This window comes from Thunnus thynnus, chromosome 23, assembly GCF_963924715.1.
Source record: "Thunnus thynnus chromosome 23, fThuThy2.1, whole genome shotgun sequence".
NCBI classification, from domain to species: domain Eukaryota; kingdom Metazoa; phylum Chordata; class Actinopteri; order Scombriformes; family Scombridae; genus Thunnus; species Thunnus thynnus.
This window is the reverse complement of record NC_089539.1, coordinates 25,944,511-25,958,973: the sequence shown is the minus strand read 5'-3', so window position 1 is coordinate 25,958,973 and position 14,463 is coordinate 25,944,511. Positions and strand designations below refer to the sequence as shown.

The 14,463-nt window shown below is 37.4% G+C and overlaps 1 protein-coding gene across 3 annotated transcripts; it reads right to left on the bottom strand.

Annotated features, from left to right (window-relative positions):
* Positions 1 to 7,320: 7,320 nt before the first annotated feature.
* On the bottom strand, positions 7,321 to 14,331 carry cradd (CASP2 and RIPK1 domain containing adaptor with death domain). Of its 3 annotated transcripts, none has more exons than XM_067582041.1 (3): positions 13,923 to 14,331; positions 12,389 to 12,584; positions 7,321 to 8,105 (listed from the first exon to the last, which is right to left on the bottom strand). In XM_067582041.1, exons 1-3 carry the CDS (start codon positions 14,067 to 14,069, stop codon positions 7,810 to 7,812), a joined length of 639 nt encoding a protein of 212 aa, XP_067438142.1. In that variant the 5' UTR covers positions 14,070 to 14,331; the 3' UTR covers positions 7,321 to 7,809. The 3 variants fall into 3 exon arrangements, with proteins under 3 accessions (XP_067438142.1, XP_067438141.1, XP_067438143.1); XM_067582040.1 differs by having other exon boundaries at positions 12,374 to 12,584; positions 13,923 to 14,330; XM_067582042.1 differs by lacking the exon at positions 13,923 to 14,331 and having other exon boundaries at positions 12,374 to 12,905.
* Positions 14,332 to 14,463: the final 132 nt, after the last annotated feature.

The window sequence follows — 14,463 nt, the reverse complement described above, 5'->3', positions numbered from 1 at the left end:
ATACTGGGCAGGGCCTCCCTTTGCTCCCAAAACAACCTCAATTCTTGGTTGCAGGATTCCACCAGATATTGGAAACATTCCTTTGAGATTCTGGTCCATGTCGACATGATTGCATCACATCATTTCTGCAGATTTGTCAGCTGCACATTCATGCTGCGAATCTCCTGTTCTACCACATCCCAAAGCTGCTCTACTGGGTTCAGATCTGGTGACTGGGGAGGCCACTGAAGTACACTGGACTCATTGTCATGTTCATGAAACCAGTTTAAGACACTTAAGCTTTGTGACTTGGTGCATTATCATGCTGGAAGTAGCCATTAGAAGATGGTAAATTGTGGCCACATGGTCAGCAACAATACTCAGATAGGCTGTGACATTCAAACCATGATTGATTGGTATTAAGGGTCCAAAGTGAGCCAAGAAAACATTCCCCACAGCATTACAGCAGCACCAGCAACTGGACTGTTGACACAAGGCAGGTTGGGTCCATGGTTTCATGCTGTTGATGCCAAATTCTGCCTGAGATTCATCAGACCAGGCTACGTTTTTCCAGTCATCAGCTGCCCAGTTTTGGTGAGCCTGAGCCCACTGCAGCCTTAGATTTCTGTTGTTGGCTGACAGGAGTGGAACCCGCTGTGGTCTTCTGCTGTTGTAGCATCTGCCTCAAGGTTCCACGTGTTGTGCATTCTGAGATGCTTTTCTGCTTTTCAGTTGTAAAGAGGTTATCTGAGTTAGTGAAGCCTTTCTGTCAACTCCAACCAGTCTGGCTATTCCCCTCAGACGTCTCTCATCAAGGAGGCGTCTCCGTCAGCAGAACTGCAGCTCACTGGATGTTTTTTCTGAGTGTTCATCTTCTGGAGTCTGAGAGGTAAACCAGTAACACTGGAGACACACACACATACACTGTATAATAAACCCAGTCCTTCCTCTCAACTTAGTAGTTTCTTATTAGTTTACATGACTTTAAAAACAACCATGTGTGTTTTCCAGCCATCACAAAGATAAACTTTGACTCTGGTTTAAAGGTATAATATGTAATTATTCCACATTAAAATGTGTAAAAACAACTAGACCTATGTTATATATGTTGTTGAGTTGTGTACTTACATTATCCCAAATGTTTCCAACAGTTTTCAAACTCAGAGAAATCTGTAATTTAATCAAAGTAACGGACCGTTTCATTTGGTCGCCTGTCGATGGCGTCATACCTCCTCTACCAAAGAGTAAACACGCACCAGATGCATACGGCGGCGCTGTGTTTGTCCGCTACAATGGCGTCTACCAAAGAGTAACTTACACACATACAAGATAATACATCAGCGTTGTGGTTGTTCCACACAAACTGTTATAAATGGACTTTTATTCAGTTTTAAGCCACATTTTCATGATAAATTTAGGTGGTTTTTAACTATATCTTTTAGCCGGAAGAAGGATTTTAGTCATTGGACGTCTGGATCTTAAGTTATCAGAGAAATAAACTGGACAAACGTTAGCAGCAGCTCGGCTAACAGCCCCTCCAGGAAGTCCGGTGGTCGCCAAACATCGTCAGAGAAACACTGACTTTTTAGGTGAAACAGCTTTATTCAGTGTTTTTACCTGTAATCTCCGGGTCTGTTTGTTCTGGAGAGGAGGAGACCTCTGCGGGTAAAAACATCCTGAATGATGGAACACAGGAGTAATCCTATCCCGCTGAAGCTGCTTATTTAACAACGAAGACAACAACTCCCATGATCCCTTGCTACTTCACACCGTCATCACACTCGGTCTGTTGTTATTGTTTTGATTGAGACGCCTAGCGGCTGAAATTACATATTGTGCATTTAAACCAACAGCAGATTAGGATGATGCTCCATCGAACAAACCCAAGCACTCCACTGCTTGGCTAGCCAGCACCTCACCTGACTTAAATCCTATTGAGAACGTGTGTGTCCTTCTCAAACGTGAGATCTACAGTGAGGGAAGACAGTACTCCTCTTTGAACAGCATTTGAGAGGCTGCAGTCGCTGCTTCAGCAAAAAAACCGCCAGACTCCCTGGATGGAGAGCTCATGGCAGTTACTGAAAAGAACGGTGGCTACATTGGTTATTGAATATTTTTGAAAGGCCAAAAATGTTATTTAATTGTCATTTTGTTTTACTTATTTGTTACTCTAAGAATTGAGAATAAACAAGTAAGTTGGGAAAACTTCTTTCTGTAATTTAGTTGCCTAATAATTGTGCACATTATTATATTCCCCTTAAGAAAGGCAAGACTCACTTTTCCCTTGGTAAACATTCAGGTTTGAGATTCAATAACATTTGGGATTGACTGAGAGCATTGTATTTATTCAACAAATACAAATCAATGATTGTGCACACAGCACGTAGCACCTGGAGATTCAGAGACTTTGAACATTAATAGTAATGTGGTATTAACGCTCAACATCCCCCTTCCAGTGTCTCCTGCCCTCTACATCTCCTGTACTGCACTACTATGGAAGACAATAAACATTATAACATGTATTTCCTTTTTAGGTAGGTATGTACAGTCTTAATAATTAAATAAAACATATTAAAAGGACAATTAATATGCTTTCTTTAGTTTAATTAAACTGAATGAATTATTTTTCATTGGGACATGAGTTTTAATGCCACATGAAAATCAAACTACGACAGAAAACAAAGTGAAGAGATTTAAGGTGTTTCATTGTTGTCCAGCAGAGAGCAGCAAAGACCTGCAAACACTAAATACACAACTGCTGTCAGTGTTCATGAGGAGGTGCAGGGCAGCTTTATGAAATAAAAATGATTATTTAATAGAAATTAAAAAGAAATGGCTAAATAACTGTCATTTTACCAGTGATTTTCTTTTCATTATGACAATAATAATAAATAAATCCATACATTTTAGAATACATATAAATATAATACATACATAAAACATATAAATACATATAACAATATTTACTGTAATTCAGTGTATTTATTTCTTTGATGTGTTTTCATTTAGATATTTTAAATCTTCCATACATGTCTGATAAAGCTGTAAAACTGAAAAATAGAAATCATTAATAGTTCTGAGTGAAGATCTGATCAGAGTTTATTTCTCTAAACATCTGTTTGGTTTCACTTCCTCACTCTATTATTGTCCTCCAGGCAACGTACATAACACAAAGGTTCCTACCTGCATAACAGGTTGTGCAGCTTAATGCTACAGTAATAATAATACTAATATCAGTCATAACACTTTCAGTAGCATTAAAGGTCAATCACCATTCAGAGGTTTTATTCAGTTGCCTGCACTTTTCTAGGTCAGACGTCACAAAGTGCTTCACAATGAAAGATGAAGATAAAAAGAAAATAGAGACACAATATAAGAACAGTAAATAAAATAGAAATAGATCAACAGAAGTCTACTACTCAAAGGTAAGTCTGAACAGGTGTTGAGCTGCTTTTTAAAGGCGTCCACAGATCTTAAATCCAATAGGAGACAGTTCCAAAGTTCAGTCAAAGGCTCAGTGTCCTTTAGTTTGGACTCTGGAGAGAACAGCAACCAACCCTGATCAGACCTTAAACACCTGCTGGTAACTCACTGCTGACCAGTGCTGGAGAGGAACTGACTACATTTACTCAACTACTGTATTTAAGTACAGTTTAGAGGTACTTGTACTTTACTTGAGTATTTCCATGTGATGCTACTTTCTACATTTCAGAGGGAAATATTGTACTTTCTACTCCACTACATTTATTTGACAGCTTTAGTTACTTTTCAGATGAAGATTTGACACAATGGATAATATAACAAGCTTTTAAAATACAACACATTGTTAAAGATGAAACCAGTGGTTTCCAACCTTTTTGTCTTTTGACGTCTTACAAAAAGCAGTGTGTAGTCGGGGTCACATTTCACATGTCTATGAGTTGTTAACAGCTCCACCAAATAGTGATTTTTCCCTCTAAACTTCTCACATGCTTTCATTTCAATAAATGTTCAAATGATCCAATATTTCAGCAAAAATCAAAGATTAGAGAAAAAGTCCAAAAACTGAAAACAGATTTGTGTATCAGAACTTTGTTTTTTCTTCTTTCCTCTCCCATTAATCATCTCACCACCCCTCAGATTTATCTGCTGACCCTTTGGAGGGGCCCCACCCCTAGGTTGGGAACCACTGGACTAAACTAGCTAACTGTATATAAAGTAGTGTAAACTAGCTCCACCTCCAGCAGCTACAACAGTAACATGCTGCTCTAACACTGATGCTTCACTATTAATGTTCAAATCCAAACATGATATTTGTCGACAATAAGAAAAATATAGAAAATTTCCAGACAAATCCATTAAAAACACATGATCTGCTTACAACTACATTATAGTGTGTTATAAACCATCTATTAACTGTTTATACATTGATTATTGATGATCAATATGGGGGATTAAAGTCAAGTGTCACTAAAAAATGGAAACAATCATTTGTTGGTATTTTTCCAACATTATACGACACTCGGAGAAAGAAAAACTCCACAAAAAAAAGGACTTTGAACAAGAAAAAGAAAAGACAAGAAGACAGAAACATGAAGTCTCAGATCATAAAACAGTTTTATTTTTATCTGATTCTTTTTACACTTAAAGAAACTTTGAGGAGTTTAAGAGCTGAGTGTGTTGAACTGTGTCAGTGTTCCTGCAGTCGAACAATAAAAAGTCTCTGCAGGCCGTCGGCAGCAGCAGCCTTCAAATATTTCCAGAGTTTCTTGGAAGGAGCGAGGATATAAACCTCAGTGTTCACAGCTTTCTGAGAAACTCACAGGACTCACATGAGGACGACCACGCTGCCGCTTCCAGTCACGCACACCGACAAACTTTATCTGCATGTTTTTACTCAAAAACACTCAATTTACTCACTAATTTACCCACAAGAGAAGTTTAAAGAGTGAAACTGAGGAGCAACGACATGTAAAGTTTAATTTAATTTGGTTTAATTTGGACTTTTACAAACTTTACAACAAAGAAAAAGTCACTTTAGTGCAGATAATAATGTGATTTTAGGTTTAAATGGTTGTTTTAAAGCATATTTTTAGACAAACACGCTCAAACTGGAGGTTTTCTATCTCGTCAGTCCACCTTAAACACACACACACACACACACACACACACACACACACACACACTCAGAAAGCCGATCCTCTGCAGGCTGTTGAGGAATTAATGAAGTACGGTGAGAGCAGCCATTGTTGTGTTTTCTGAGGGTTTTTATGGTTTCCAGACACAAAGAGCTCCTTGAAGGTGTTTCACTGACAGACTTTAATCGTGTAATTCAGGTCGACTTCCAGGAAAAAATGTGGGATAAAAAAAAAAACAACAACAAAAAACAACAAAAAAAAAAGAAGTCGTCTCAGACAGAAGCTGAAGTCTGAGAACAAGAAGGAACATGTGGAGGTTCAAACACAGGAAGAAGGAAATGAAAATAAAAACAGAGGAAATCACAGCGAAGTTTGTTCTGATGTTTGAAACATTCAGGAACGATGTTTAATCTCTTCAAAATGATGATTTGATCAATAAAAACAAACCAGAAAAAAAAACACAAAACTAAGTAAACTAACGATGACTCATCAACAGTAACGCTGCTGATGGATTCGTCTCCATGGTGACGTGTTGTTGTTGTTGTTTTATTTCTTCTTTTGTCTTTTTGCTTTCACATGTTAAATTCCATTAAATTCTGTATTCTTCCTGCTTCATAATAAACCTGCAGATTATTTTCAACATTAATTAATTCATTGTTGTTTCATTTAATGACAGAAAACTGTAGAAAAATAAACTTTTATAATTCTAGTGAGACTGAAAAATATCTTCGTTTAACTGGAAATAAAGTTTCTCCTCATAACAAGAAATACTTTATAAATAAATACTTTTCTTGTTATAATGATGTTTTCTCATAATAGTCGATGCTTCATGCTGATAACAAACGTCTGAGTTGTTTTCAGCAGCTTTTCTTTCTGTGTTTGATCTAAAACAAAGTCAGACTTGATCGATTCATTCAAACGTTCACGAACAACAACAAATGTTTCCATCATATGATGTAATCAATATTTACTCTCAATATAAGCAGACAACAACACAGCTGTTTATATAAGCAGCTCGTCTTAATATAAGTTGTTTTTCTTGTTATACTGAGACACATTATGAGGATGTAATAATGGTTATAATGGTTATAATGGTTATAATAATGGTTATAATGGTTATAATAATGGTTGTAATGGTTATAATGGTTATAATAATGGTTATAATGGTTATAATGTTATAATAATGGTTATAATAATGGTTATAATATGGTTGTAATGGTTATAATGGTTATAATGGTTATAATAATGGTTGTAATGGTTATAATAATGGTTATAATGGTTATAATGGTTATAATAATGGTTGTAATGGTTATAATGGTTATAATAATGGTTATAATGGTTATAATGGTTATAATAATGGTTGTAATGGTTATAATAATGGTTATAATGGTTATAATGGTTATAATAATGGTTATAATGGTTATAATAATGTTGTAATGTTATAATAATGGTTGTAATGGTTATAATAATGGTTATAATGGTTATAATGGTTATAATAATGGTTGTAATGGTTATAATAATGGTTATAATGGTTATAATGGTTATAATAATGGTTATAATGGTTATAATAATGGTTATAATAGTTATAATAATGGTTGTAATGGTTATAATAATGGTTATAATGGTTATAATGGTTATAATAATGGTTATAATGGTTATAATGGTTATAATGGTTATAATAATGGTTGTAATGGTTATAATGGTTATAATAATGGTTATAATGGTTATAATGTTATAATAATGGTTATAATGGTTATGATGGTTATAATGGTTATAATAATGGTTGTAATGGTTAAAATGGTTATGATGGTTATAATAATGGTTATAATGGTTATAATAATGGTTATAATGGTTATAATGGTTATAATAATGGTTGTAATGGTTATAATGGTTATAATAATTATAATAATGGTTATAATGGTTATAATAATGGTTATAATTATGGTTATAATGGTTATAATGGTTATAGTAGGTGAAGGATGTTCATGTTGCTACTCTGTCAGAGGAAGAATCGGCTCTGGGGAGTTTTGTCGCAATCAAAGCTTCAACTATTATGTCATTATAACCAGAAATCTTTCGTCATAATTTTTCTGGTTATAATGGTTGAGAAACGGAGCAGCAGCATCACACAGCTGCAGAAACATCTGCTCTGCAACAAGAGAGAAAAACAGTCAGAAAGCTTTCAGGTCTCCGTCTGCAGTAAAAACACACAAAGAAGAAAAACTTGTTTTCATACAGAATCATTTAATGTGAAACATTTATAAAGACATTTCTGATGTTTCACCAGACATGTGAGGATGATACCAGCTGGAGATTAAACTGACTTCCTGTGATCATTTCTACATGTGAGGCCTCATTTTATCTTCATGTTTATGATGTTTGTCGTTACTGTGAAGCTCTGAACGACATCACTGATCAACTTCCTGACATTTACTCATGTTCATCATGTTTACTGTGTTGGTCCGTCCAGCAGTTGTTGAGATATTTAAGTAAAACATTTAAAAAAGCAGATTTGAACTTTAAATAACAGGAATGAGCCTGAAAGATCTGATTGTGTGTTAGTCTGCAGCTATAATCAATATCTTTATAGTAACAATGGATCACATGACAACGCTGCTCTTCAGTAAAAACACGCAGCTGCAGGAGTTTGAGAGCTGGAGGTTATTTAATGTCTTGTATGTGATCTTTGTGCGTCAGTCTGTGTAAACGTGGATCACAGCAGGACGTCCTGCAGGACGGACGGATGGACGTCCGCGGCCTGCAGACTCTGCAGGAGTCTCTGCACCGACGCTTTCTTCCCTTCGGCTCGTCTCCAATGCAGCAGAGCGGCCAGCGTCGCTCCGTGAGAGCTAAGCGAGTGATCGGCCCGACAGCGAAACAACGCCTCCGCCGACAGACCCAGATCCAACAGCACCGCCTCCCACTCCGAACCCAGCCGAGACGCCAGCCGGGACAACTCCCGGTCCGAAGGAACCCTCTGCAGGACCGAGTCAGGAGGACGCCACACGTCTGCCGAGACCAGAGAGAGAAAAACATTCATCTCACATTCTCAGAGCTCTAAGCTGAAATTCCTACTTTTATTTTGAAAATTTTCAAATGTCAGAATTACGACTTTCTCAAAATTTGGACATTTATCTCAGAAATTTGCTTTTACTTTTCTCTCAAAGTTACGACTTCAATCTCAAAATCCAGACTTTCAACTCAAAATTCCTGCTTTTATTCTGAAAATTCTCACTTGTTTGATCTTAAATTCCTGATTTTCATCTCAAAATCTGGACTACTGTCAGAATTACGACTTTCTCAAAAATCAGACATTGATCTCAGATTTACCATAAAATTTGGACATTTATCTCAAACATCTCTCAGTTTTTACTTCAAAGTTACGACTTTAATCTCAAACGTTATGACTTATATCTCAAAATTCCTAATTAAATCTCAGATTCACAACCTTTTGTGAAATTTGGACTTTATTCTCATAATCCAGACTTTTATCTCAAAATTCAGGTTTTAATCCTAAATTCTGACATTCGAGACTAATTTCATATCAGTGTCTGGTTGACAGTCTCAGTGTGTTTCTGCTGTGGTCCAGTGAGGTCAGAGGTCAGTCTGCTGCACCTGTAACCACGCCCACCAGTGATGTCACACAGCAGCCAGGTGAGAAGTTAAGAAGTTAATGCGCTATATGTAATTTCTGCCGTTAAGGCATCTCAATCAAAACAATAACAAAAGACGATGAGAGATGTTGTGAAGTAGCAAGAGGCATCATGGGAGTTGTTGTCTTCGTTGTTTAACAACCAGCTTCTCCTGGTTCCTTCTGTTCATTGTTCAGGAGGTTTTTATCTCCTCTTCTCCAAAACAAACAGATTAAAACCAGTAAAAACACTGAATAAAACAGTTTCATGTTAAGAATCCGTGTTTCTGTGATGTTGTTCGTTAGCCGCTCTGCTGCTAACGTTTGTTCAGCTTGTTTCTCTGATAACTTAAAATCCAGACGTCCGATGACTAAAATCCTTCATCTGGTTAAAAGATTCAGTTAAAAACAACCAAGATCTAAAAGCTTTATCATATAACGTGGCTTCAAACTGAATAAAAGTCGATTTATGACAGTTTCTGGCAGACGAGCACAACGCTGATGTCTGCATCTCTGCTACTCTCTGATGTCTGACAGGTGACTAAATGATGGATTTCTTTGGTTTGAACATTGTTGGAAACATTTGGGATGATAACTTAACAACATATATAACATAAGTCAAGTTGTTTTGAGACATTTTAATGCAGAAACGTTACATATTATATCTTTAAACCAGTGAAAGAGCAGCAAAGACAAGAGAACTTATAACACGGGCTTCATCTCAGGATTATTATTGTTATGTCTTTTATATACAGATCTGGACATTAATCTTAACTCCTGAGTTCTGTGTTTCTATTCATCACACTGAATAATAAACTGTTTGTTCTGACGTCGTCTCTTTAGTTCTGAGTATTTCATAGAAAGCCAGCGGGGGTTGTGCTGTTTGGTGTTCATTCATTGGACGACAGCATCAACAAAAAAACAACAGAGAAACTACTCTCAGCTCGTCTTCTGTCAACACATGTTGCAATCTGTGTGTTTTCTTTTAGGTCACTGTTACACAGGAAGTGTAACCAGGTTTCTCACCGCTCGTAACCTCCATGTGTGGTTAGTCTGATGAAATCCGTCCCGCAGCACGAGGACGCTCACGCTTCGGTCAAAACTGGCTGAATAACAGCTTCACGCTACGATTACTGAGCCAAAACAACACGGTTACACGGACAGCAGTTCGTCCGTCAGCTGTTTGACAACCTCACATGTCCAAAGATCTTCAGTTTACCAGAAAATATTCACATTTAACCAGCTGGAATCAGACAATTAGTTATCAGGATAGTTCTTAATATCAGAAACTTTCATCATTTATGCTGCTGATGTTATTAAATGATATCGTCTCACTACTTCATAATGGTTTATTATAATTATCAAGGAGTTTCTATGAAGTTTGGTGTCATTTTTCTACATTTAAATAAATAAGGAAACAGACTCTGAAGTAAACATTTCTACGGTTTTTACAGTGAAAACAAACTGTCTCTGTTTTGTTGTATTTTATTTGTTCTTTGTGCTTTTTTTACGTGTCCTGATTCGTTTCGTTGGTTCTGTTGAATCTGTTCAACGACCACCGTCAGTAAAATATGTTAGAACAAGAAAACATCTTTGTTTTAACAGGAAAACCTTCTGGTCATAACAAGAAGCTGAGAAAAACTGACTGACTGAAAAACTGACAGCAGCGTTACGCTGCTGTAATACAGTAATTATATAAACTTATAACAACACTGAATCATAAAACATCATCAAAAAATATCATTAAAACAACAGAGGCTGCAAATGTTCTTTATTGGCAGCAGCAGATTTACAGTATAATAAATCACTAAAGATCTATTATTATTATTATTATTATTATTATTATATTCTTTATTTACTGAACTGGTTGACTCTGTTGTTGTTTGTGGAGGTTCAGACTCCTCGCAGGCAGCAGCTGAACATCGATCACTTTAAACTCTACAAGGATCATAAAAGTTTAGCAGCGGTGAAGCGTCACGATTCTCAGAAGCGCTTCCCAACTTTCAGGAAAGTTCTCAGAAACTCTTGAAACAAGACGAATAGTCGCTGCGCTGGAACCGAGAACAGTGAAAGATTCTTGGAAGGAGCTGATTGGTTTTGTTTGTTTAAGAGGGAAAGATTTCAGGACTCAACGCAGAGCGGAGGACGTGTTGAGGAGAAGTCTGTGTGCGGTGCAGAAAGCTCGGGTTTATGTAAGATAAATAAGAGTGAGCTGATGACGGTTCTTGGAAGCAGCTCCTGCAGCTCTGATGTCACAACTCCGACAATCAGTAACGAGACTCGCTGTCAGCTGGAGTTCAGCCGCCGCTCGTCTTTTCCAGGTATTTTTGGAGCTGCAGGTGTGTCAGCGCTGCCATGTTTGGAGGCATGATGACATATCTCCACACAGAGGGGAGGAGGGGGGGGGAGGGGGGCGCTTGTTTTCCAGCACGGGCCTCCCTGCTTTCCAGGAATCCTGGCAGCTGCAGCCTCTCCTTATTAAAGCTGCAGAGCCGGATGTTTGCACATTTCATCACATGCTGCTGATCCAGATAAAGCTGCTAAAGCTCCTCTGGCTCTCTGTGTGCAGAAAAAACTTAACACACCTCAACAAAGCTGAGAGATTCTTCTGTTAACATGCAGCAACTATGAACATTCACTCAACTTCTGTAGTGAAGTACAAACTTGTACTTTAGTTGAGTATTTTCATTTGAAGTTTGGTCACAGCTTCTCATTTAAGGGTTTTTCTGTATTTTTACTGTTTTCTGAAGACGTCAAAACTATGAAACAACACATACGGATTCATGCAGCAAACAAAAAGCTGTTAAACAAACGAAAACATGTTTCACATTTTAGATTCCTCAACACTGTTTGTCTCCATCACAACCAGCTTCATGAGGTCGACTGTTGTTCTTAAAGGAGTTTCAAACATCTGCTCAGCTACTGGTCAGCTACTTTCTACTGGTCTAATGTGCTTCCTGGTGTTTCTCTTCTTCTTAATGGTCTTCCTCAGTCATGGTTTCTTTGCAACAGTTCGACCATGAAGGCCTGATTCACAAAGTCTCGTCCTCTCCTGGTTCAGTCCTCATGTGAGGACCAGTTTCATCACAGCGTTTGATGGTTTTTTTGCGACGCCACTCGAACCTTCATGTCTTCAAGTAATGATGGACGTTGTTTCTTATCTGAGCAGTTCTTGCTATAATCTGGATTACTGCAGCGGTGGAACAGAGCTGTTCGCTACGTACCAACATTAACTCGGCAGAAGAAGGGAAGAAATTCCTCCAGTTAACCTTTAACGAGGTTTATCTGTTAACTGGAAACCATCCAGGTGTCGACATCATGAAGCTGCTTCAGATATTATCAACAGTATAGAGCTGTGATCAATGTAAACATTGTTATTACATGATTCCATACGTGTTGTTTAATAGTTCTGATGTCTTCAGTTTTGTTCTACAAACAGTAAAAATAAAGAAAAACCCTTGAATGACTGATGTATGTAATAATATATCAGTCTGACGGACCAAACCACTGCAATACTTTAACTAACCTCATAATACTTACGTACTTTTACTGTGGTAGGATTTCTCCTGCAGGACTTTTACTTGTAAAGGAGTATTTTTTTGACATCGCTGAAGTAGAGGGTGTGAGTACTTCCTTCAGATCTCACCTGCTGCTGTCTCACCTGTGGCTCCAGGTGCGTCCTGCAGCTCCAACACCAGCTTGTCTCTGACCCAGCTGAAGTCGTCCAGGGCCCGCAGCAGGGCGGGGAAGGCCCGGGGTCCGCGGCCCGGCAGCAGCTGCAGCAGTTTCAGGGTTTTCTGTCTGTCGGTCGGCTGGGACTCGATCTCCTGCACCTGAGCGTCCGTTAAAATGTTCTCCTGGTACAGAAACGGAACGATAGTGTCGCTGACCAGCAGCTGCCCGGACAGCTCCAGCTGGTGTCTCCGCAGCAGCTCTTTGTGTGCCGGCTCCATTTTAACAAACTATTATCCGTTAATACTTTAAATCATATTCATAATCTCAACATCTGCTGTTACCGACACAGTTATTCGTGTTATTGTGTTGTGATCGTTGTTCGTTATTGTGTCCGACTGGAAACACACAAGTGGAACCAAGTTTGGCTAACGCTAACCATGTCATGAGAGCCCTCTAAATCTTCTATTTCTGTAACATTCTTCAATAATTAGAAAGAAATTTAATCTATAGATTGTTTATGAACCACTCTTCAATTCGGCATACAGTTGATACACCAGGATACATCATTTATTAAAAAATCTCAACGTTTTCACCGACTACATCTAGTTTCTACCGCGGTGACCGGTAGCTAGCAAACAGCGTAACTCACTAATAAAATGAATGTTTTTGTTTAATAAAGTGCTTTTGGGGGATCAAATATATCCCGAATTAACAAAGTGACCCGAAATTATTCCAGAAACTCATATTTAAAGTTCTGTGGTCTCTTTATATTTAATCGATTAATGAGGATTTCTAAAATATTTAGATTTTTAAACGGAGTTTGGCTCAAATGTATCAATAAGAAGTATTTGGGTTCTTTCGACTCACAATCAATTCGGCATAAATTTATTACAGTAAGCAACACTTCTTACATGAAAAATAATTTAAATGTCTCGTACTGACCACCTCTTGTTTCTATAACTGTCTTTCCGGGGTTGGCAGTAACGTCATTAACGATGCTAAACTTAACCTTTGCATGAAATTAACTGCATTTTGGTGAATAAAATATATGCCGAATTCACCAGAATATCTACATATGTTAAAAAAAGCTTATCTTTTAAGTTCCACTGCGTGTTTATAGTTGACTATCAACGAGGAAGCCGCAAAACTGACGTTTTTATCAATGGAGGTCTGTGCAGCGGTCATTCAGTAGAAAACATTTGTTGGTGCAAACTCAGTTAAATAGACATTAACACAGCTGCATTTATCAGATAATTACACTAATATTCAGTTAAGAATAAACAGAATCCAACAAGCAACAATTCTTACAAGAACTAAAACAAAACTTGAGGTTTGGTGCTGGCAGCCTCCTGCTTCTGCTGCTCCGAGTAGAAACTACCAAACAACGTGAGCCGGTGATAAAATACAGATTTTTATTAAATAAAGAGCTACTTGGTGGATCACATATATGCCGAATTTACTAGAACACCCAAACTTTTCCTAAAAGCCCATATTTTCTGTTATCCCAAGTTACTATTTACCAGTGAACGAGCAAATCTAAAAGTGGAAGATTTTTCAATGGAGATCTTCTTCCTCTTCTCTGAAGCCTCTATAAGAAAAAAAAAGCCTGTTTGGTCCCCTGAAGGCAAAAGAAAACCTTTTCTGAGAAATGTTTTGGACTCACACATTAACTAACAGTGTCAAAGAGAGTCTCAGTTTACTCTGACATTTCTGGATCCTGTAAACTGGAAATAATAATAATGTCATTTATATGTTTTACATTCCTGTTGATCTGATCTGATCTGATCACTGTCAGTTACAACAATACATTTCACTTTTTTGTGAGTTTTTGGCTCAGAGGATATAAAAGGAACTAATCCAGAAAGTTTGCACTTTTTGGAATGTAGAGAATCACAAAATGACATTAATGGTTCTGTAAGACTAAACTTCCACTTATTAGTCTTTTAACTACTTTTAACCTTTTTTTTAAAACTATTTTTCTTTTCCTGGCAGAAATGGGCTTCTTCTTCTGGGTTACAACCAAAAACAACAGGAAAAAACACCTTAAATATCATAACATCC